The sequence below is a fragment of the Centrocercus urophasianus genome, unplaced genomic scaffold (assembly GCF_019232065.1).
Source record: "Centrocercus urophasianus isolate 14NV4802_14NV808 unplaced genomic scaffold, USGS_Curo_1.0 seq_23, whole genome shotgun sequence".
NCBI classification, from domain to species: domain Eukaryota; kingdom Metazoa; phylum Chordata; class Aves; order Galliformes; family Phasianidae; genus Centrocercus; species Centrocercus urophasianus.
The window spans coordinates 11,665,015-11,689,578 of record NW_024884789.1 but is presented as its reverse complement, the minus strand read 5'-3'; the positions used below and the strand labels follow the sequence as shown (position 1 = coordinate 11,689,578).

At 34.2% G+C, this 24,564-nt stretch overlaps 1 protein-coding gene across 4 annotated transcripts in view; it reads right to left on the bottom strand.

Moving 5' to 3' along the window:
- The window catches only part of UNC13C (unc-13 homolog C), a 165,428-nt gene that overhangs the window by 96,469 nt on the left and 44,395 nt on the right, over positions 1-24,564 (bottom strand). For 2 of the 4 annotated variants that reach the window (XM_042824602.1, XM_042824603.1), the window contains exons 8-9: positions 9,167-9,231; positions 1,218-1,296 (exon numbers count right to left, since the gene is read on the bottom strand). In XM_042824602.1, coding sequence (XP_042680536.1) covers positions 1,218-1,296; positions 9,167-9,231 — 144 coding nt within the window. Of the gene's footprint in view, positions 1-1,217; positions 1,297-9,166; positions 9,232-9,750; positions 9,774-21,176; positions 24,231-24,564 lie in introns of those variants that run through there. The other 2 variants (XM_042824605.1, XM_042824604.1) reach the window with 2 other exon arrangements.

The following is a 24,564-nucleotide window of genomic DNA, read 5'->3' as shown; positions in this document are numbered from 1 at the left end:
AGTATCTGTAATTATATTAGAACAATCAAATGCAAGTTTTATTCCATTTTTACGCAATGCCATTTTTAAATTCCATTTTGATGTTTTCGATTACGTTTTTCAAAGACAAGGATATTCAAGATTCTGATACCCTAGCTCATAATGAGAAAAATTTCTATAAATACTTCCAACAATTAAAAATAAAGCAAAGTGCTTTATTTATTTATAAAGATATTACTTATAAATGCATTCCAATGCAGCTGTAGATTACACTTGTGTAACACAACTTGCAGTATAGCAGCCACTGTAAAAAAGATGGTTTCAATGATTACAGGCTCTGCTATGCCACAAATTTTAACTTTCGATTGATTTCAGAAAGACTTCTACTCTAAGACTGTTGCTATGCTTTCTTGTTGTCTTGCAGATTGTATGATATCTCAGAGCAGATTAACTGAGAGACTGAGAAAAAACTTGGGAAAGGATGAAGACAAACATTTGTAATTTACTTTAGCTGACTCTCCTTCGTTTCTCTACCATGAGTAACTGGTTTGAGAGCTGGCTGCTGCAGAGACTAAATATTTATTTTATGGAATTATGAATTCTGTACTTCAGAAAATCAAAAAAGGAAATGTGAATGGCACTTAAAGTTCTTCAGCTCAGAGAGATATTACTAAATTTTGTTTAGACTATAAGTCAAAATAAATCCTAAAGCAACTTCCATTCCTTTCTACTTTCTGAAATGTATTTGCCTAGATCATTATTGCCTACAGTGACTGCTAAAATAACATATCCATCTTGCACTGAAAACGTCTTTAAAACATTCATATTGAAGTCAGTGTTATGTTTTAAGAATGTTTTTCCTCTTTCAGTATCATAATAAATCAATCAGTCAGTAGCTCAAGCACTCAAGAACAGCCTTTTCACATAAGCTAGTTCAACGTTAAAATTAGTTATTATTTCAAAACATGCACATTGCATGACTCCACAAGCATTACTTGAACATTCACTGAGATACTCAAGACTACAGTCTAACAACTACAGTATACAGTACTCAGACTACAGTATAACAAACATAACATTGACTTTTCCTAGTCTCAATCCATTCTCTCAAGATAGTTCTTCCCAAAAAAACCAATCAATTGTAGACAGATATGCACCTCACACAACAGTAATTAAAAGTAAGATCTAGACAAAGAGAAAAAAGAATGGACACTTTCATGTTATCAGAAGTCACTTACCACATCTCGAACAATGGGGAAAGATTTCTTTCTGCGAAGGTCTGGCATACTGTCAATTCCATATAGTCCACGGCCAGATCTGTAGGAGAATGAAAATGTGAATAAAAATCTAGAGCTTAAATGCTTACATTCTTAAGTTGTGCATACAGTATCAGTGTGCATAGTTAAAATTAGATTACTTCCTATAGCTGGAAACTGGTAATTCTTATGAACATTAATTTTTAGCAAGCAGTCTTTACAAAAGAGAGACCAATAATTTCCCCAACACTAACAAATAGTTGACAAAATTGTCAGCCACTTATCTTATTGAGAACCCTATAACCAGAAGAGAATTCAGAATGTTCTTTCAGAAGAGTTCTGCTCTAAATTGTTGTTAGTATTTGTAATAGTTCATCACAAGAACTTAAGTTTTTGTTTTAAAGTAGCCTGGTGATTAGAAAATATATCTATTTGCCTTATAAGGGAACCAAGGCTGAAGTTGTACCGTTTTAGTCATATTTTGGTGTTAGAAGGTCACATTATTGGTCAACAGTGCAGTAAGGAATGGATGACCACCAGATGCCTTCCTACCAATGGCCTTGCAGTGGATTAATATCTTCTACCTGAGCTATTGCTTCACAGTCTTTAATGTGGAACCATTTCCCCTTTCTTACATATTGTTCAAAACACAGCAATGCATTCAGCTCACACCAATAATCATCAGTTAAGCTAACTTTCTATGCAATCAACTGGTTTCACTTCAAATCCACCAGACACAGGACAACAAAAACTGATTATTCTAGTCTTACCAACCCAAGGTTCTCCTACTTGGACATAATATTTTTTCTTTACTACTATTATTATTATTTTTATTAAACTAAATTGGAAGCTGGAGAATTCTGAAGTCCAAAATGCCACCCAAGGGACAAGAGTATGAAGAGTAGAGAAAAGCATAAATACATTTTTAATGGAAGCAGAGTGCAGTTCTGGAGTAAGATTTTGGAAGGAACTGGATCTGCCTTATTCTTGGTGTCACATGACATTTTAAAAGAAATTAGATCATGCCTATCTGTACTTAGGTTATGAAGAAAAAATTTCCCCAGAGATAAAAGCTTTCAATAAGATTGTGATAGAGGCTAAAGTCAGTCACGTGAATGACTTTAAAACATTAGAATAAATCCTTTTCACTTAGTCACAGCAGCAACAACAATATCCCATTTAAGTCTGATGCTGCCAGCTTTCATCAGGTCCACGCTGTTCATTCAAGTGAAATTATTCTTTCTTCTTTATTGCTGATAAACATAGGACTGGAAAGCTATAATCAAAGCACCTAAAATGAACTCTGATGAAAACAGTATCTTCCAATAAAATCTGATTTTTTCTCCGAGACTGGCAATTTTATACAGATACACATCCTGGTAGTGAAACACGTAATACCTTCTGTTGTGTAACTGGTAAGTAGCCTGTCTGGGGGAAGATGATGACAGATGATATGTATGTATGTTTATGTAAACAGATAACATTTTTCGTTGATGAGAATTTGCTCAAATGTATTTTCCTTTCAGAACATATAAACAGAGAAATCAGCTACTAGACTATAATTGGAAACTGTATCTCTGTATGTTATCCTCTGTAGTATACTTGATACATTTAATTGTCTAGAAGCAGCTTTGGGTGAACTGGGAGGCCTGGAACCACACCCCACATCATCTCGATGTAGCATTTTGATTCACCTTGTATTTACTAAATGGTTCTCAGAAATAGAAATTCTCACTTTTTTACTTTAATATCCGTAACCCATACAGAAAATAATATGAAGCAATTCTATTCTAAGTGACATTCATCTGAATATCTTGATTCAGCTGGGATACAGTAATATGTATTATAAAGATCAAACAGTCAGTTGGTAAGAGGAACTTCACTGACAGTGAAAATGAATGCAAACTCATTTCCTTGGAAACCAGCATTTGTTAGAACCAGGCATATGCTTAATATTTCATAATTTTAGTGAAGAAATAACAATTTCTGGAGTCATAGGGAGCACAGAAGATTATGGGATTTTAAAGCTATTTACTTTTACCCTAAAGAATTATTATGACTGAAATCCCAGAGAAGCAGTCTCTAATTCTAATTTCCATCTATGACCCTCGAATTGAGTAGAAGAAAAATAACCCTGACAGCATACAGGAACATGCAAGTTATTGTCTGCTAGTGCAAAGATGTGTATCACCTTGAGGGAACAAAATACCCATCTTTAAGTAAATGCTTGCTAGCCAGTAAAGATTATGCTGAAGGCAAGTGCAAGGGCAATGTTTAAAACAAAGAGAAACAGGCTAAAACTATAAAAAAGAAGAGCTATAGTTAAAAATATGACATACAGTGCCTGTACAATACCAAACTTGTTTTAATTATCTTTGAAAAAATACGTCACTAAGCAGAAGACATTCAAGGGTTGCTCTGAAATGTCTCTTATTTTGTTATGTTGACTCGTGACATCAGAGGCAGATGGTGGTGGTATGGCAGTAGAGGTTGAACCTTCCCACCCTTTGTTGCTGTGAGGCAAATGACAGCCGAGGGACAGTCTGACAGAACGGTGTGTAACGTGGAAGTGCAGAGGAAGCAAAGGAGTGGAAATGAATTCCTTCATGCAGAAAAAATTGGGACTCACTGACATTCATTTATACTTGCTGAATGTTTATGGAGATGAAACAGTGGATGTGAGCATGGCGAGGCAGCGTGTGGTGCATTTCATCAGTGGTGACAATGTGAAAAACAAGCCATGTTCTTGACAGCCATGCACAGCTGTCACACCAAGAAATTAAGAGCGCCCCAGTCAGCTCATCTGTCCATATGAGCTAGCGGTTGTGACTGGTAAAAGAATAGTGTCTTGTAGCTAAGAATTTGCTCTATCAAACCGTGTTATTATTCTCTTTGTACCAGTTGTAGTTTCCATGGAAATAAATAGGAGGCATTACTTTCAGTGTGACCTACATAGATAACGTGTCAAACAGGTACTAAGTCTGCATGGAAGATTAGTAGAATTCTTACCTATGTATTTGCAGAACCAATAGAGAGAATCTCTGTTGATTTTTTTTTTTCTTATTATTCTTTATGCATTTTATTTATTAATACCTAAAAATTGCAGTCTTTGCTCTAGTTTTCTTACATCTTACTTTCTTTCCTCTTAAGAACATAAAGATCAAGGTAGATCCCCCCAAATTCACCTTCCAGACACATCCATAAATCTCAGCAGAAGCATGAGGCAATTAAAAGAACATTCTGAAGTTGTGAAAATTGAACGTACATGAGATTCTCAGGGCTCTATTATTTGCCAATGCTTTATGCACATGATGAGTTTTATTCATTCTTATGCCAGAAAAGGCTACTTTGGAGAAGAAATGGCTCTAAATTCACTCCCATCTCTTATTCTGCTCTGTAACACAAAACCTGATTAAAACCAAGTCCCTTACTGAACTTCCTTTACTGATCACTAAGGACTAGCCTATAGCAAAGAAAAGAAATGCTTGAAATTCAATAATGAATAATAGTATTTCCCAGGAGAAAAAATTATGTCTGAATTAAGAATGCTGCTGATGCCAAAGTAAGAAACAGATGACACAGACTTTGAGGGAACAGTAAGAATGATAATGTGACTTGACAGAATCAAGACTGATGGTTTCATAGGACAAGGAGATTTTGTTATGAGTGGTGTAATTCATGCTTAATCAGTCATCAATTTGCCATAATTCAAATCCTCTTCTCTTTAAATCACTTGCTTTTCTCCCCACTCTGTATTTTTTCTCCCTCTGCTAATCTTTTCATTACGATTTCTCAAATTCAGCTAAGCAAAAATATCTGCATCTGATTTCCTTTCTGTGCACCTATGCAATGTTGAAAATATTTGCATAAAAGTTAAAAATGGTGAAGATATTCACACCTCATTATTTCTAAAAATTATTTCAAACAATCAGTTCCATTTTCATCTGAAAAATACTAAAGATGTTTTAGTGTAGGAGGAACTTCACCATCTCCTCCGACAGCACTGGTGCAGTACTGCAGCTACCAGAAGTATATGTATTCTATCAACAGGTTCTGCAATTTCTTTGCAACTCTTATAATTTCTTAAATATGGGAATGTCAGAGAGTTGCATATATTTAAGAAATTATAAGAGTATACTTCATATCTGAATACTATTAAAAGACTCAAGAAACTACCCTGAACTTAGGGAAAAGCAATTTTGAAAGGAAAATATCTACATTTTAAGCAATGAATCAGTGACAAGACAAACACAGAGCATAAGAATGAATATCAGACGACAACTTTTTCTGTTTCTTCTTTGCCCAACATTTAGCCATTGCATAGTAAAGATCATAAAAAAAAGTTGAGATTCTAACAACTTCCACTGGTTTCAGTTTCCAGTGTTGAAAAGGTGATTATGTGTACTTCTTAGCTTTTATTTCTGTGTGTACTTTAACCATAATTATGCCATGAGTTCATATTGACCCCACAAAATTATCTCGTTCTTTCATTGCTGTGAGACAAAGTGTAATCTAACAAAGTCTTATATCTAACTTTTATAATTTATTTGGGTTTGCCAGAAAATGCAAGCATAGTGCATAGCAAGTGTTGCCATAGCCAACACATTACTGAAGGAGAAGAGTAACCATTCATATGCAGAATCATCTGTGCACCATTAGCAAATTTCAGAATGAATTAGGCCATCTGGTAAAACGATCACCCTCTGACATTACCATCTCCCCTCACTTCACTTTTCTGGCTGAAGTCAGTGGGAAGGAAAAAAACGAATTACAGCTAAGGCTACAGCCAGTTATGCTAGCAGTGAACAGGTTGAGGGATGCTAGCATTTAGGATTAATTTTTCAATGCAGGAGTAGAATGGGAAGTGTAATTAAAAGAGAGCCACTGCAGTGACTCTTCTCCTGAATGAGAAGTTAAATGAAAATTCTATCATCATTTTCAGGGGGCCTGATGAAATAGGTTTGCAGAAGGAGTAAAGGCCCAGTCTAAATTTTTATCAGAAGAAGATGCAAAGTTTAATCTAAGAACGTGATCTAGTATAGAGCTACTGTCAGTCATTTGAAGGGGTCCTATGCTCTGGTTACAGGATGCCTACACAAGAAACTGACACACTTTATCCTCAGAGGATTCATAGTTTGAACTTTTTCACTACGAATGAAACAGAGTGAATAAAAACAAAACAATTTATGTTTAAAAGTCCATGTCAATGACAGAAGGTCATACATACAAGATGGATATTTGTCCTTTCACTAGCTTTACAAATGTACAACATACTTTAGAATACAGATTCTATACATTCTTGTACATTAGTTTTCTAGGTCCTACAACATAATTACAGTTGCCCGAATAAATTAAGTAACTGGCAATAGAAAATGGAACACACAGCTAAACTGCATGGTCACAGAGCTTTCTGCAGCCATAAAATCAATGTTTCATTGTCAGTATCTGCACTGACAGTCTGCTTATGAAACGCCATTCCTAATCTACATAGTAACAAGGTGTCAAACCTTTAAACCAACAAAGAACAAGGAAAAACCATTTTTGCAGGTTGCAAGCAACATGAGAGAACGAGCTAATTCTTATTAAGTTAGCTCATGTAGGGGGCAATATATAAAAAGCAATACAGTAACTAGAAGTGGCTTATAGAAGAAAAAACAATGAAAGTTCATATGAAATAGAACTTTTTCTCATTAAGGTTTTGGTTATATTAAGAAACAATTAACATCTTAAGCAATGGAAGTCCAATCACATGCAGTGATTAAACTGGGACATTAAAAAGCATGGACAAGAAATCCAAGACAGTTAGGAACCAGCTTTGTTATTACAATTTTCATCTGATTTTTTTCACAGGGAAACAAAACAGCACCATTTCTACTCATTCTTGAACTGTAGCATTGGATGTAACAAACAATTCTGCACTGAACAGCATTGATTAAATTATCTATAAATGACAGTTTCTCAGTTCTGTTCCCTTAATTTGAACTGGTTTTGGTAGTAAATATTCTCCTTCCAGTTCTCAAAGCTATGCTTTGACTTACACATCAAACTTCTCAGAACCAACTGCAGAAAGTAATATGCAGCAATATTTTTTTTCAGACTAAAACATTTTTGCTAGGCCTACAAACTAATGCTTCAAATTGCCTTAGTTTAACTAAGCCACAGCTTACTTTAGTCAAGATGTAAGATTCCTGCTTCTCATTAGTGAGGTATAATACTTTTTGTAGTGCCTCATATCCTCAGTTACTCCAATCAGAGGCTAACAAGTGAAAAAAAAAAGTGATGTGGGATAGCAAAAAAAAAAAGATATACCTTTTTCTGTTGACATGAAAAGAAAAAACTTGTAACAAATATCACAAGCTGCTTGTGTGATGCTTCAACAAAGAAGCCACCAGATATACAGACATATATCAAACTGAAAGTTTAGCATCACGATTTGCTGTCATAACTGCAATCTCTTAAAAGCCATGGAACATCCTATTGCAAGAATTAGATGAACACTGACACAGAGTGAGTTTTAGTAAATGTTTTCAAGGCTAATACATTAATGAATAAGTCTTCAAATCAGTAGTCTAAACAAGAGAAAGCTGTTTCTGATGTTGCTAGTTTCTTGTTGATGGACAATATCATTTGAATATGAATACCAAAACTTTTTATTTAGAAATCAGGAAAAAAATTCACATAAATTGGTTTGCTTTTTTTCTGTTATATTTTTCTGTTTTTGAAATGAAGGGAGCTGCGAGGATTCAGAATAGTACAGTACTTAGAAAAGGAGAAGTAGTTTTAGCACAGTAATAAATAATGCTGGACAATATATAAGGTGAAAATCTGTAGTTCTAATTGTGACAGACTTCTCTCCAGCCTTATGAGAAAACTGCAGCTGAGGAAAGTGAAAGCAAACAGGCTGTGCATTTTGCAAGCCAAAAAAGTATGCTACAACTTTTTTCCAATGTCAAAAAGCAAGTTAATCAAAAAAATCAGCAATTATCTCTCACAGTATTTAAATTTTTTTCGCACCGAGTTCAGTCATTAATCCTGAACAATGTCACCTCTGGCACCAGAAGTTTCTACAGTCTGGAAAAGGTAAAAATGCAATGCTTGGAGATATGACATGCTATGCAGAACTATTTAAGCCACTGGACAGTGCTCCTAGGCTTGCCCGAAGTTATCTAGTCAGAAGTACAAAAGTTACCATGACTATACCACATCTTGCAAATTGTATTAAGCACATAAACACCATCAAGAACTTTTAGGAGAAAAAAAAGCCATAGCAATCAAAGTGGAAACACATCAGAGTATCTAGATGCTGTCGTATAATTCCGTTGACTAAGTCTTTAAGATGCTCAAGTGAAAAAAATAAATTATATAATTTATGATGTGATGTCATCATGTTCTCTTTGTAACATAACAACTGCAGCAAACAGCACACCAATAAACATAATATCTCTTTTAAATAGTTAAATAAATTAGATAAATTTTATCAATAAGTTTACACACACACACACACCCCTCCAAATTAAATGATAAAAAGGTGTGCCAAATACGAAGGAAGTGATCCCTAGGATTGACTTCAAGATAACTCTTTCTGGAGACAACAAAAGCTTGCAAGTTCATGTCACATTCATTCTCTTTCAGCCACTGAAAGAGCTTTTTTTTCATTTTTCCATTCAAATTTCAAACACTAGACTATGTTGTTACATTACGGCCCATTTACTGAAATGGGGACACAAAATCAATCTACAGCTTTGTAAGCAAAGAAGCAAAAACCTTTGTTCTCAAATAGACCTCTGCAGTTGAATTATTTCATTAATTTATTTTGACTTCAGAGAATTTAAAACAAACAAACAATTTTCTTGTAAGAACAAATCTTAAGAAATCACAGTGATGTTATGAGACTATTTTGCAGATATAAAAAAAATTCATATAGTACTTACCCACTAAATGCCTGGATTGCATATAGCTTGGAAGCATCCAAGGAACTTCCACTTACTATCCGAGCCTTTAAAGAAAAGCAGAAAATCACAGTTACTCAGTTGCTCTCAGTCTTGGACAAAATTTAACTGTGACAAACATTAACATCTACTGTGAAAATATGTTTAGATGGGTCAGCTCCAGGCCAAAGCTATTTTAACTGTTGCTTTTCAATACGTTTTAGTCACATTCAACATTTAATGACATACAGTGGGAGAACCTGCAATATTTTCTATTACTTCCCAAATATTCTTGTTCTTCATGTCTTACAGTGTAAGCAGCATAAATGATAATTTGAGGCAAAAATCTCAGATATAATATTTGGCAGTAGCAGACCCCTATGTTCACAATTACAACAAGCACAACAGTGAGGGATATCCTGCTCATAATGCAATACACTCAAAGTAAAACAAAAGAGTGAAAAGATGGAAAAAAACATGCAAATTTCACAACTGCATTCACAATGAAGGAACAAAACAGCTCAGCTAAGTCACAAACACGTATCAACAAAATGCATGATCCCTATCACAAATACATGATTTTAAACCTTTTCATCCACAGAACCGCTATCTGAAAGAGAATTGAGAAGGGAAATATAGGTTAGACAAAACAGATTCTGAAAAAGTATCTAATGCCACAAAAAACTGTCATAGTTTTAATCTGCGATTGCAGAAACAAACTGCATGAACACCTTGTTCAGCTGGTTCAGTGTAGTCCAATCACTCTCTCTACATTGTAAAGAAATTCAAAGATATTTTCTGCAGCTAAGACCTGCTGACACTGTTGGATACTGCAGGACTGTATAAAGAACATATGATCTCTGTAATCTCACCTCTCCAAAGCAATTTTAGCTTTTTAAAATGTATATATATGTGCTTAGTACCAATAAGCAAATACTCTGAAAGTGTTAAAAAATGATGCTCTATTTTCAAAATTAAGTAAAGACTTTCTCTGAAAGGATATACATATCTCCTGAATCTCACTTTGTTCTACTACGACTACTCATTTAATGATATAAAAATTACCATGAAAAAGGCTATGATTTACTGCATAAGAATTACAACAGTGCAAGTTTAAGATATGACGTATATGAACTGTTTAATAGAAATTGCGAGGCATTCATATTTCTTATCACATAAAAAGTACCTATTGACAGGGATGCACCGCCTTACTTTGTCTTGTCAATTTTGAAATACAGGAAAATTTAAAATTGCTTTTATGTACAGTATTCCATCAATAAATTGTCTCTTCTGTTTAGATAGAACAGTACGTATGCAAAACCTCATTGTTTTGTCACTTTACTGAGCTTTCCATTTTTCTTCCACAAGCAGAGTACATATTTTCTACAGGCTCTCAAAATAGTTCAACTATTTTTAGATATTTGGAGATACCCCAAAATACATATGTTACATAATGATTATTTTTGTGTTAATCACATCACGTTTTATGGTTTAGAACAATTTATCTTAAGGAAGCAACACATTCATATATATATTTATTTAAAAGGTATTGTCAGATTTGAAAGTGTATACTCCTAAAAGCATTGACAATCCAGCAAAATCAAAGGCCACTGTTGTGCCACCAGCACTGCCTATTGTAGTGCTACTAATCTAAAAGCCTACATTTATGGTCAAGGCTAGCATGTACACAAGAATGGGCAGAATAGAAACTGGATGTTAGTTGTTGGAAATGTGTTTTTACCAGATAGATATATCTGATTTTGTGTTATTAAAAAAAAAAATTGTGAAATCAGGCTACTACAAATTATCAGTGTGCCAACACCAAACATGAACCCACAGAAAATTTAACTGTGCAGCAGACCTTCTCCATTGCGACACCAGAAAATTTGCCTTTTCTTATGCTTGCCTGCAGATATTAGCTTTTCTTTCAAATCTGTTGTGAGCAAACCATTTAGAAAGAGCATGTCTAAGAGAATGAACTGCTTACTGTCTTAAAGAAAAACCAACATGAAATTATAAAGAATATTAAATTATAACTATTACTAGCATTAAAATCTTCCGTAATTTAGTAAAAATAGAGTAAGTTCTTTATGCAGAAATGGCATCTTCTTTCCATTAAGTGGTTCCTTCTAAATTCATTCTTCCAAATACAAATGGGGACACAGTATCATTTCTCAGTTCTATTTTTTTTAGAAAAATGTATTTTGGGGGGGGGGGGGGCCCGGGGGGGGGGGCGCAGGGGGTATGTGATTATGGGGACTAAATAAAAGAAGAAATATATCAAAGCATTGGAACAGCATCTGGACAGGTGAATCAGAGAAAAGGAAGTAATTCTCAAACTCAGAAAAGGCATGGTGCAGAAGGTGAAGAGAAATTTGGGGACTGAGGGAAGTTTTAGACAGAAGACAGGAAGTTCTAGACACTTGGAAGGTAATAAATCTCATCATTATTTGTTCATGCAATCTGTATTTTCCTCCTAAAATATCTAATAATAACTAAATATTCATATTTAATGACTCATAATAAATTTTAGGATTGTGTGTGGAAAAGGGAACTTTTAAATAATTTGCAGTTGCTTAAGGAGTTTGCAGTTCGCAGAAATTTTGTTACCAGCTGCCTAAAGAATCATGATGAGTTCTATGCTTAATTCAGATGGCTTTTGTTCAGAAAGTTATATTAAGAATAAAAAAATATTTAGACTTGCATTCCACATTAAATGGAATATTGTGTTTTGGAACATGAGATGGACATAGGAAATTTTCTTTACCTCTCCTTGGTTTCAGCCAGCTTCATCTAAATCCACTACACTTCCTTTACTGGAACCTAATTTTGCTTTTTCCTAAAACTAGGAAGGAGAGTAACAATCAACAATTAGAAAGGGAAACAAGGTACTACAATGTTTTTTTAACTTGTTCTTCTTTGCAGTTGGTACTTAGAAAAGATGTATTTATTTCTCAATTCAAATACATTTCTATTTCCTTTTTCAACAGTAATTGTGTGAAGCAGGCAACTGGCACAAAGTTCCTCAAAACAAATTTTGAGGACATCTTTTTATTTTATTTTGAGAATTGACTGCAACTTCAGAGATAAAATTGATCTGAAAAGTTCAGCATTTATTGCTTCTTCTGAACATACCCTGAGCTAAGGAAATGTTTTCTATGTGTGAGAGCACCAAGTTAAGAAGTGTGCAATCACTAAGCAATTCACTTTGGTAGTCATTAGACTGCCAGAACAGACAGCAGCATTCTTTGATGTAGATAGGAAGTGAATTGTGATTATGTAAGAGACCACTGAATGTACTTTTGTCTCAGGGTACGAAAGCAGACATCTCCGATTATACTGCAGAATGACAGTGATTTACTTGAAAGAGCTTATCTTCATGTAACTCATCTCTTCCACCTACCCATCCCATGGCAAACAAGAAACATTAAAGAATTTATGAATGTATTAAGAACAGTGTGACACTGGTTTATTTAGCTAACCCTATGGGATGTTTCTTAATTCATTTAAATTAGCTTCTCTCTACTGATACTAAGTTTTATGTGAAGATTCACTATATACCCAAATATACACTTCTTGTTATACACTCTGTTATTTATGCAGGGAATTTTACCAAGTTTAGAAATAAAATTCAGGGAGTAACAGTTTCAAAATACGCTATTTCTGCCTAGTATATTCCATATACATACAACTGTGCAGTAATGGTCATCCAACTACTTACTAGTGAAAATTACATTTACAAACGTGAAACAGAAAAGGCAAAAAACCATTTCTTCATATTTCTGTTAGTCTAACAGTTTCAAACTGAATAATAATTAGGTAAATTAGGTAACGAGAGGAAAAACCTACTTTAACTTTGGTTAAGGGTACTGCAGTGCTACAATGCCCTCTTTTTCATTTAAATTTATCTAATGTCAACAATTTAATTAACACAAAGAAGAAAAGGGAAAATATCACTAACTGCAGCAGAGAATACATGATCTGTTATCACAGATCTATGCAGCATTCCTAATAGCTGATACCAACAACAACAAAAAAAAAGGAGAGGATACTCTTAAGGAAGACTTTGCAATCCATATTTTCTGGCGCTATTCTTGCTGAGGTAGAATATTCTCTACAGCTCTACTGCAATCACTAACCCTCTCAATCTCTTCTAATTCTTCATTCCTTCTTCTGTCTCTATCACTTCATAGGCTTCTCAAGCAGACTCAAAGATTTGGGTAAACAAGAAATTCAGAATAATCACTTGCTAAAATCCTGCCAATAAGAAAATACTGAAAGGCTGTATAATTTTCAGCATCTCCACCAAATACTGACTTCTGTTAAAAATGTACCATTGTGGTAAGCTATTCCCATGATAGGGAAAAGTGAGAATAGCTTTTTGGCTTTCCTTCAAAAGAGGCCACAAGTGTCATTCTGCCTGTACATCTGTTTACACTGTTTGAAGCAGGTCAGGTAAAACTTTCAAAAAGTGTCTGAGTGCTGCATAATTACTATACAAGCTCAGTGTGAAAAAAAACAGATCTTATAAATGCTGAGCTTTCCAGTAATCAATTGTTTTCAAATTAACAAGTGATCTGAATTGCAACATTTCTAGTTTAACTATTTCAGCATCAACTACCCTCACTATAAATATTTTTTCCTTATTTCTAATCTAAAACTCATCTTTTATGAGACAATCAGAAAATCAAACATACACCCAAGACAACAACCTGATCAGTTTGCCTTTAGCGATAATTCCATTAAAAATGTTTAAAAGATTATTATTATTTGTAATTATAAAAGATTATATTATTATTTAAGTCATATTGATCCTTCAAGCCTTCTGGCATTATTTAATTTTTGCACTTTTCTGAGCAGTGGAATATCATAATACACTTTCATGACTGCAAAAAATGTAGTTTAACTTCCTCCCTCTAGCACAAAAACAGCAGTAAGGTCAAAAAAAAAAAATCAAAATATTAGGAAAGATCAAGATGTTATTATGCATACAATCTTAATTTTTCTCTCTTGTAATTATGCTTAATTGTATGACACTAAATTGGAAGATGACAAAGTTCATTATTCTTTTTAAGTAACATTTTAATCTTTAATTCTAGCAAACTGTTCCAAGAACATCAAACTGACTGATAATTATGCTGTTCCTGGAAGGAAACCCTTTGGACAAAATACTTCAAATAGATTAAAAAAAACCTACACAGCTGTTCCGTGGAAATAACATGCCTAAAATCACCCAGTCAGAAGCAGTGCATAGTCTGAGTTGGACAATTCTAAGTAGCATATAGCTGCTAAGAAAGGGAAACTGATGATGAAAACTAAGTCCAAATAAAATATAAAAGATGTGCAAAAATGTGCAAAAGATGTGTCAAAAATAAAAGATGTGCACTACGTTGTCTGAAATAATAACACAAATTAAGATAAGCTGATATAATAAATACGGTAATGAAAAGCTGAAATTATCAGTACAGAACAGAATATTACAGAAACTGATCCTAGAGAATGCTGCATTGCAAAGGTATATTTGAGGAAGAGATACTGTGCAATGTTTGAAAGGTAGTCTTAAAGCTAACACATCACATGAGATGAGTGATGCTTGTCTGACAGAGAGAAGGTCACACTTGAATAAAACTTGGTTGACAGGAGAAATGGAAGAATTGCTGCTAGCACTTTACTAGCAGTGATGTAGAAAAATTACTAGCATATACATTGAGAGCAAAAACAGGAGGTCAGCTTGGTGAAGATAAAAACTGCATCTGTGTCTTTACAAACAAGCTGGTCTGAAAATTTGAAACAAGAAGACATGATTTAAAAACATCTCTGGTGTTTAGAAATAGAGTTGCGTTAGACTTACAATGGCTCTTGTCTTCACTTATCCTCAAAGAGCTACTGGATACATCTATTTACTTCTCAAATTTATCTCTTGAATAAATCTTTGTCAAGAACTACTTGATAGTGATATGTGGAATGATATTACTGTTTCTAAATATTTGGTGTTCTCAAACAAGAAAGCCCTCAGCTGGGCTTTCCTTCTTGTCAGAGTGATCTTACAGTAAAATGCAGAGTGCATTTAGGAACTCTTCCAAATCCAAAAAGCAGAGGGATTGTAAAACAAAATCTGTGAAAAATAAGAAGGAATATTTTATCTCTTTTAATACAAATCACAACTGTAAAAGGAACCAAGTCTATGAAATCAACACTAGTTATGTATTGATATAATATTGATATTATGTATTGATATAATATTGATATTATGTATTGATTATATATTGATATAGAATTGATTATTCTACACAGCCAACATATTCACAATATATTTGACTTGGAATACTATATAACAATCTTGTGCATTCCACAGGCTACGGCGTTCATAGGTGTTGTTGATTGTTTCTCCTATGTGTTTGCATTCGCTTCCTAGCTTAGTTTAAGAATGTTTTAAAAATAGTCTCAAATGTCTAAAAAATGACCCTTAAAAGTTTGAAATCAAGTGGAAAACTTTAGATAAGTCAGAATAATTTCAAGACTTAGTAGAGGCAGAAAACGTGAGTGAATGTACAAGCACCAGCAGAATAAGTTGGTGACATCAACCATTTTTGTTTACCGACATAAGACAAAGAAAGCTCATTTGTTGGTGGGAACATTGTTTAACTAGTAATGAGAGAAGAAAAAGACTTGAACTACTTCAATGCTAATACGGTTTATCATACAAGATAAATGGAGTAAAGATAGAAATTATAGAAAATAATGTTTAGTTGCACTGTGATATTTGGGAATAATTCTTTGGGTAGAAGAAATCTGTGAATTATTAAACTACATCGTGTAAGAAAATTTCAGGCTACGTTCTCAGTAGCAACTTAATTGAACAGAAGTTTATACAGGTTGTAGGAGATATTGAACTGGAATAGGTTTCAAACATTTGAAAGAATTCAAAATATTCTTTGCATGCTTCACGTGCTTTTAGTCCTGTAAAAACATCAGCTGAAATGGTTTTCCCTGTATTTGGAATCACAGTATGAGTAAACAAAATTGGAGAGCCAGAAAAAGAAAAAATTTAAATATAACTATCTTCATTAGTCAACTGCAGAGAAGCTACCAGCTACCAGTTGGTAGCTTGTTGTCTGCTACTACTTGATTAGTCCTCCATTTACAAGGGTCTCTTTTTTCTTCCTCCCTCCTCTATTTAATATTTTATACAACATTCACTTAATTTTAGAGAGTGTCAAGGACATTTATAAACATCCCTATCAGCAACACAACTATAGAAGACAAGGCTATTTTTCAGGGCTTCCTGAAAAATCTGTTATTTTTGTGGATTTTAACATGAAAATTAGTAAAATTGAAGCAGAATGAATAAGAACTTCATGCTAGGCCAGTACAGGAAATAAATTTGTAAAAATTCAGAAGTGTACATGCATCTTGTTTTTACCCCACATATGTTTATCAGTAAACTCTATCCTCATTTTTAAGTTTACCAAAATTTCTGATCATGCGAGCCACCTTTTGAATACTGTCTGCACATCAAGGCAGGTACAAAGAGAAATTCTGTGGATTTTCTACAGATCACCTGGAAAATGTGAATAAAGAGAAAGCTGGGTACCTCTTGCATGAAAGTAGTCAAAATTCTTAGGCAGCAAAAGAGAAAACCTCTCCAGCTTTTCACTTTATTGCAATATTCTGCTTTCTCAATAGGTCAGAAAAAGGTTTGAGCATATTTATGAACTGATGACTTCCAAGACATTATACTTTTTCAAAATATACATCTAGATACTTTTCAGTCAGTTGTTTTAACAAAATTCCTTTATCCTACCACTGTTTTATAGAAGTATGCAGTTTTTTGCTTCTAAAATACATTTCTCTAAAAGAAAAGTTAAAATATTTTAGAGAAAAAGAGAAACTATTTTTTAATCTGGATAATAAAATATTAATTTGTCCTCATTTCCTCAGCAGAATCAATGTAAACAAATGCTTGAACTGGTATTTATGCTTAGATTTTCTCTGAGCTCTTAAAAATTTTATTTTGAATCAGTTTAAATAAAAATGCAGGGAAATTTCACAAATACTAATCAATCTACATCAATCCTAAAGTTGGTAAAAATAATGTTAGATTATCTTCTGTTCTTGTAAGATTTACGGTAGTGGAGATTAGCTCAATGCAGCTTGTTTAGATTTAATTACATCTAAGTCTTCAGTGGCATCTCAACACCTTTAACTAAACAGGATAGTTATAAACTCAAGGTTATATTATTATTTATATTTATATTTTTAAGCAACAAAATACTTGAAGAGGTGAGAAAGTAATAACAACAGAGCAACTGAAAGATTTTGAAGATTCCAAACTGTTACTTCAGTTACAGCAAAAAAAGACTGAGTAAAATGGACAAAAGTCCCCCACAAACGACATTTGATTCACTATGGTATCAACAATACTGATGGTACTTAAACTTTCTGCTGGTCAAAGAATTAGCAGCTCATTTTGGCATAATATACACAGATAAACACATTCTATTAGCATTGATTGTTGTGTTATTTTACACACCAAACCAGAATTTCTCCATCCTACTAGAAAGCCTTCTCCTACACAATCTACATCAGTTGACTGAGAATAAACTTTATTCTTAAACCAAACAAAACAATCAAGAAAACACGCACAAAAAGTTCAAACAATTAACAGTATTTTAACTCATTTTCATGTGAATCACAGCAGTGATCTTGTGAAGTCCAAATCCAAGATTCATATTCATACAGCAAAACTGATACATTAACATTGTCAGTTAATAATAAATGTGTGTACCTTCACAAGTACAATAAAAATAAGTGGAGGTAAGATGGAAAAGGAAAAAGAAAAAAAAAGCACAGAGTACGATGAGACTAGATTATTTTTCTAAAGCCTACACTGTTTGGGAAAATAATCAGATACATACTGTTCATATTTCCAAATAAGAAAGTATACACTCGTTTCCAGATAGCGTAGTTGAAATTGCCAGAGTTTGGAATGTATATAAGTTACATACTTCTTTTACTGATAGCTTTTCTTAATCTGCAACCAAATGACCACACTGTGGTTTTGTTTCAAGCCTTAACATTTCCTTCTACAAAGGTAGTAGGAAAAATGTAACCACCCTTCTCTATACAAAATGAGGATTTTATTGATCCTAATTTCTGTAAATTCAGTTTTCTAGTAAGAGACCAAAAAAGATAATGCAAATCTCTTCCTATAAAACAACAAGAAAAGCATCTGTCATACAGTTTTAAGACAACTCCTGTTCCTGGCCACTGCAATCTGACTTGCTAATATATGTATGCATAGGGTAGGATGCATTCACCCATCTTAAAATAATAAACAAAATTCTAGACCAAAGGCTTACTAAAACCTGTTCAGACACCAAATGATTAACAAGATCTTCATCAACAAGATCATGAAGCTACTAGTTGTAAATCACCCTTCACAGACAGAAGTCTGTATTGTCATTGGAAGTGACTTGCAAGAGTCAGGAAGCTTAGCCAAAATGATAGTTTCATCAGGAGATAAACTTATCTAAGGCATCTACAAAAGATAAGGAGAACAAAATAGGAATGGAATGAAAGAAACTAATAGGGAAAAAACTAAAAAGAGAGAAAGTAACAAGCCAAGACTGGAATGAATAAAAAAAAAAGGTTTTTCTTGATTATGGTGCACAGAAAACCAGACCACTTACAAATATTTCTGATATTCTTTTCTAAAATTAATATTCACACATAATTACAATGTTCCTATATCCTTACAAAACTTTAAATCCTAGGTTTATTTCTATGTTGCTCATGTTTCCTCTCACCCTCATATCCTATTTCTCACTTCAGTATGCCTCCAAAACCAAGTTGCAATAAATAATACATAAGCAATCAGCCCATAGCATATTTTTTCTCTTCCACTAGCAGCACAGACAAGGGCTATCCAATAGGACTCTTGTGCACTCATACATTATTTACGTACCAATGTTTAATTGACCTTACCTCAAGTGTTACAAGATGAAAAGATTCTAAATTTTTTTTTAATACTAGATTGGAGAAATGACACTATGATATTATCAAGCTATGCTTCTTATTGTCCAGATTGCTTACTACCCTCCCTTTCTTGCCTACATGGATGAATGAAACAAGTCACTAAAAAAATAGGCAATAATTTTCAACAAAAATTGAATCACACCACTAAACAGTTCTGGTATTGTTCCCTGTCACCTAGCCCGTTTACTCTCCAATTCTACCTCCAAAGGCACGAACCCACTTGCAAAGAGAGTGGACAGAGTATAAAAACTTAGAGGCTACAAACCGTACAGTTTGTGTATTTAGGCATAAAACATGACAGACTATACTGTTAGTAAGTATCACCATGCATACTACAAGACATGAAAGTATATTTTTAACAAACCAGTCAGAGACCAGTGAGTCGAAAAAAATTATCAGGAAAATAAAGCGTGAAGAGAAAACAGACCTGCCACTAAATAAAACAAAATAAAATAAAAAATCAATGCATGTCATTGTCTGGATAATCTCAGAAGTACTGTTGTAGCTGTCTTTCAGTAAATTCCCTTTAACCTTTATTTCAGTGGAAAAAAGGTTCAGGTTCTAGTATGACAACTTATAACACTGCAAAAACTAAATCCTATAGCGTACATCTAACAGTGCACTTCTATGAACAGGATTTGGGGTTGGTTGTCTTCTCTATAAGTATAGTGTAAGAAAAACTTCAGTAGTTCAGAAGAAAAAAATGACAGTAGAGTAAGAGACTGAAAGAGTTCTTTCACTTGCTGGGTTAAAGGAATTTAAAAAGGACTGGCCACACAAGACATAATATCATACTGTATATATTATATAATACTATATATACATATATATACAATACCATAAAGCTGCATCCACAAAACACATACCTAACAATTTTGTTACACTGTTTGAATATAAAAACAGACTTTAATATAGACTTTCAAATTAGTCATCTTTTGTAGAACACACTTCCAATTTCACTCTAATTTTATCATGAAGTGCTTGTTCATTTACAAAATAAATGCCATGGTACCTCAAGATTTGGATGCTAATTACTACTACAACAACCTTTAGCCAGAAGCAGAATTCTTCATCTTTAATATGAATGTATCAGATGAATATTTTTGCAAGGTTGATAAAGAAAGCAAAGATTCAGACAAGATGACAACTACCATCTGGCTAGCTATAGTAATTATGTGATTCCAGTTAACAGAGCAAGTAATATTATAACATTACAATTTGTGTAGGCTAACACTGAAGATCATTATGCTTGTGTATTACCAGAAGTGTTAAAATTATGCATATGGCTGTCTGCTTTGAAGTCTGTTCACAGGGAAGTTAAGATTGTAACGAATATCTCTATCAGCCTCCATAAGTTAAATTCATTTCCTGCACACATTCTGATACATGGATACCTGTTATGCTTCCTCCCTCTTTCAAATCCCTTCTCCTCCCCCCGCCCCTCCCTTTTTTTTTTCAGGACAAATCACTCATTTAAGGGTATTTTGCCAGTATAATTAAGGACAGAACTTAAATCAGATTTGACTTGTACCTTGTTATGTGCTTTGGAGAGCACATGCTGTATACAGAATGAGGACCACTACTTATCAGGATGAATATAGAAACAGACGCATCTTAAAACTGTTAAGAAACACTGAATGCTATGTTTTGCTCCTGTGACTGCAATTGTATCAAGAATATTGAACTGTTTGGTTCTTTTTGTAAGTCTTGCAAAATTTTTATTTTCAAGTAGCAAATCAGAAGCACTGCAATTGCTCATAAATATATGTTTGCATAAACGTACTCTGAAAATTGGATAATTATAGCTTTTTGAATTCCATGGGACTGCTTCACCTTATAAACCAAACCAGAAATAAGCAGAACTTCTGTCACAAATGTCAACTGAAGCAGGATTGGATACCATACAGAAATTAATAACCAATTCTAACAAGAACAACATTTTGCTAAAATACAATATAAAAAATATTAAATTTACCTCCAGAAAGAATTTGGTCTTCTAAGTCATTCATTTGTTTCTTGTATGCTTTTAAAGCAGCTTCTTTGAATGACGGTCGTATTCTTTTTTTCTTTGGAGCTTCAGTAAGCATCTCTTGGACATTCTGATTTTCATCTTCCCTTATTTCCACGTGAGCATCCATTTGAGCATCCATCTCACTTTCAACTCCCAGAACTTCTTCGCTGACCAAACCATCAAACTGTCCATCATATTGTTCCTCTGGAAGTACTGCATAAGGACTTTCATGTGGAGGTTGTCCCAGTTCATATTCTTGGACCTGCTCACTTGTTTCACTACTGTTTGTTCTATTTTCTAGTTTAGCAAGGACTTGTTCCATTACTTCAACATAGTCTGTTTCATTCTCGCCAGGTGGTTCAATTAAATCTTCTTCATAATCTGCTTTGTAGTAATAAGGCTCAGCATAAACATCAGAATCTAGTGTTGTGCTAGACTCATTTGCAGTAGACTGAGACAAAGTTCTAAATCTTCCCATGAAAGACGATCCACTGTCTTCGTATCCACTTAAACTTTGTGTACTTTTATTCCAGACAACTTCCAATGCTGACTTAGCACGTTGAAGTGTAGATCCAAATTTAGGAAAGCTAAAAGTCTTATCAGAAAGGTCTATGCTTAATCTACTGTGCCATGACTTAGGGGCTGCTTCTTCTGAGTCATCACTTGGTAGTTCACTCTGACTTCGGTACATCATAGGCAATCGATTTTGATTCTGATAAGGTGATTTAGAATTTGTTTCCTGATAATCATCATATTGACCAGTCCACTGACTTTGTGATTCACTATCAAGGCCTGCACATGATGGGGAAGTTCCGTCAAGGGTATAATCATAGCTTTCAGTATCATACTGTAGGTCAGAACTTTGGCACTTTCCAAAATCTGTCTGCTGATCTGAAGGGCTGCTCATATCATACACAAAAACTTCTTGTGTAGATGAGTCTAGGCCCAAATCTGCCCCTTGTTCCAACTGATTCCAATCTTTCCACGGTGAAAAGTCATCATGTAAAGAAAGCTGAGAATCACTATAGTGGCTTCTGTCTCTAGATACACACATTATTCCATTGCTTAATCCACTGTCAACAGTTTCTGTATTCTCTACTTCATTTTGCTCTGGATACTGTTGTGCATCCTGTGCAAAAGTCTGTTCCTGAGAACTGCCATACCAGTTGGCAGAATCATCTTGCCTTCGCTGCCAAAGTTCTCGATCTGAGGAAGACAACAATGAACTACCGTTTGTTTTGCTAAAATACTGATTTTCTGAAAAATCTTCAGAGTAGGACTGACACAATTTTGAGAAATCTGACTCTGAACGGCTAAGTTTAGGTGCAGCAAAGTCATTCTGCAAATGCCATAGAGGAGTCATGTCTGAATAATACATCTTTGGTTGCTTTTCCACATTGTCAAATTCTGGTGACTGACTGTCATAATTTCTTCTGTTTGAAAAGGTGTTATTATCAGCAGTTCTATTAAGGTCTTTATGATCTGGGGACTCAACATCCCCCTTTGTAGTGCTTGCTTTTATTTGAAGTGCTGATTTAGATACCTTTGCATAACTGTTCTTATTTATATCTGATTCCATGTCTTTATCGCTGTCAGGTGACTCCCAGTCATGCATTTTAGTTTTTGTCTCCACAGGAAAAATCTTCATATCCATACTCTCGTAAGTTTGAGAAGAAGGCAACCCTCTTTCTTTTTTCTCTTTTATGTCATGTGAAAAAACATCTGTAGAAATTCCAATACCAGTTCCCTTAAGTTTATAAGACTTTTTTAAAAGCAAATCTCTCTGCTGTGATGACTCAAAGTAAACAAGAATAGGTCTTGGCTTTGCATTTGGACAGTCTCTTTGTTGCCCCAGTCTCTGGGCAAACTCAATTTTAATAGTGCTTTGTGCCTCTGAGAACCCCATTTTTTCTATTAGTATTTTATAAACTATATTTTCAGTTTTTTCAAGTCTCTCTTCAGGCACATTTAGAAACCTAAGACTTGCTTTGTTTCCAGGATGGCCTATCTGCTTAATGTAATCATGTATGTCTCGAGTTTCTCTTCTGGATTGTACAAATCCAGTTCGCAATTGTTCAATTTCATTTTGCACCACTTCTACGCTACTGGAAATTTCATCAATTGATTGTTTCAGAGCATTTACATGTCCTCGTAGTTCAGAAAGTTCTGTTTCTATTTGGCTTATTCCCTGAAGCTCTTTAAAGATCATTTCCATGACATCATGGGTTTGGCTAATACAACCCGTTGAACTGAAGCCAGGTTCAAGAGTATTTGATTTCTGGTGACGGCCAGTTCTATCTAGAGATTTACTTCTCAAGCCCCATGTTTTCTTCCATGTACTTAGTTCAGAGTCTGATGAGACACATTCTTGACTCTTCTTCCATTTCCTCAGTTTGCGTAGAGCTCCAAGCTTCAGTGTATGTAAAGTACGTTCTCCATCAGAACTTCCATCAGATGCCGCAAGGCTGCTTAAACTCTTTCTGTTGCGTCTCACAGGCATTGTGTGTGAAAAGTACTCGTTTTTCTTGCTATTACTTTTTACCTCACTTAATGAATCAGAATATGAACTATCATTTGAAGACAGATCTTGTGTTAAATCTTCATTATTATTGTTTGTTACAAAAACATGCTTTTGCAGTCCATTGGCAATAGCAACTCTGTAACTGAATGTCGGAGAAAGAGAAAATTCTCTATTACTTTCCTCTTCTTCAGTTGATAAGTTGCGAGCAGATGGACACTTAGCAATCTTTTTAACGGTGCTTTTTAAAGTATTCGAAAATTTTGGATTCTTTGTTTGTCCAGTTGGAGTTAAATCTTGTTCCCTTTTGCTCTGACAACTCTCTTTCCTTTTTGTACTATTTCCCAATTTCTTTGTAAACATTCCTTTGCAAATCTTATATATGTAAGATGAGATCAGGCTCTTTAAGCAGGAGGAAACCATGGAGTGTAATTTATATAAATACGTTTCCACAAAACATAATTATTGATCCAGCCAAATATTTGCATCTCCAGCAGGAACATCAGTATTTCATCAACAGAGACTTTAGACTTGTAGACTACTGATGCTTTGGTATCACTTCACAGGAAAAGGAAACCAATAAGAATTACAACAACCCCCAACCAAAAAGCCATATGTTCTTGTTAGAAACAAAATCCTGAGGGCCTTTTGTCTGTCTTGTACAATCTCACTCTCCTGCGCGTGGCATCTTGAAGTGTCTAAAAAGGAGGGAATTATGTTACTATGGCTGCCACACAAGTAGCATTCAATAACACTAACGTTAACTGGGCTACAATGCAAGTAAGTATTTATCTATACTTTCTCCACAATTGTCTGAAAATTACTTAAATATTG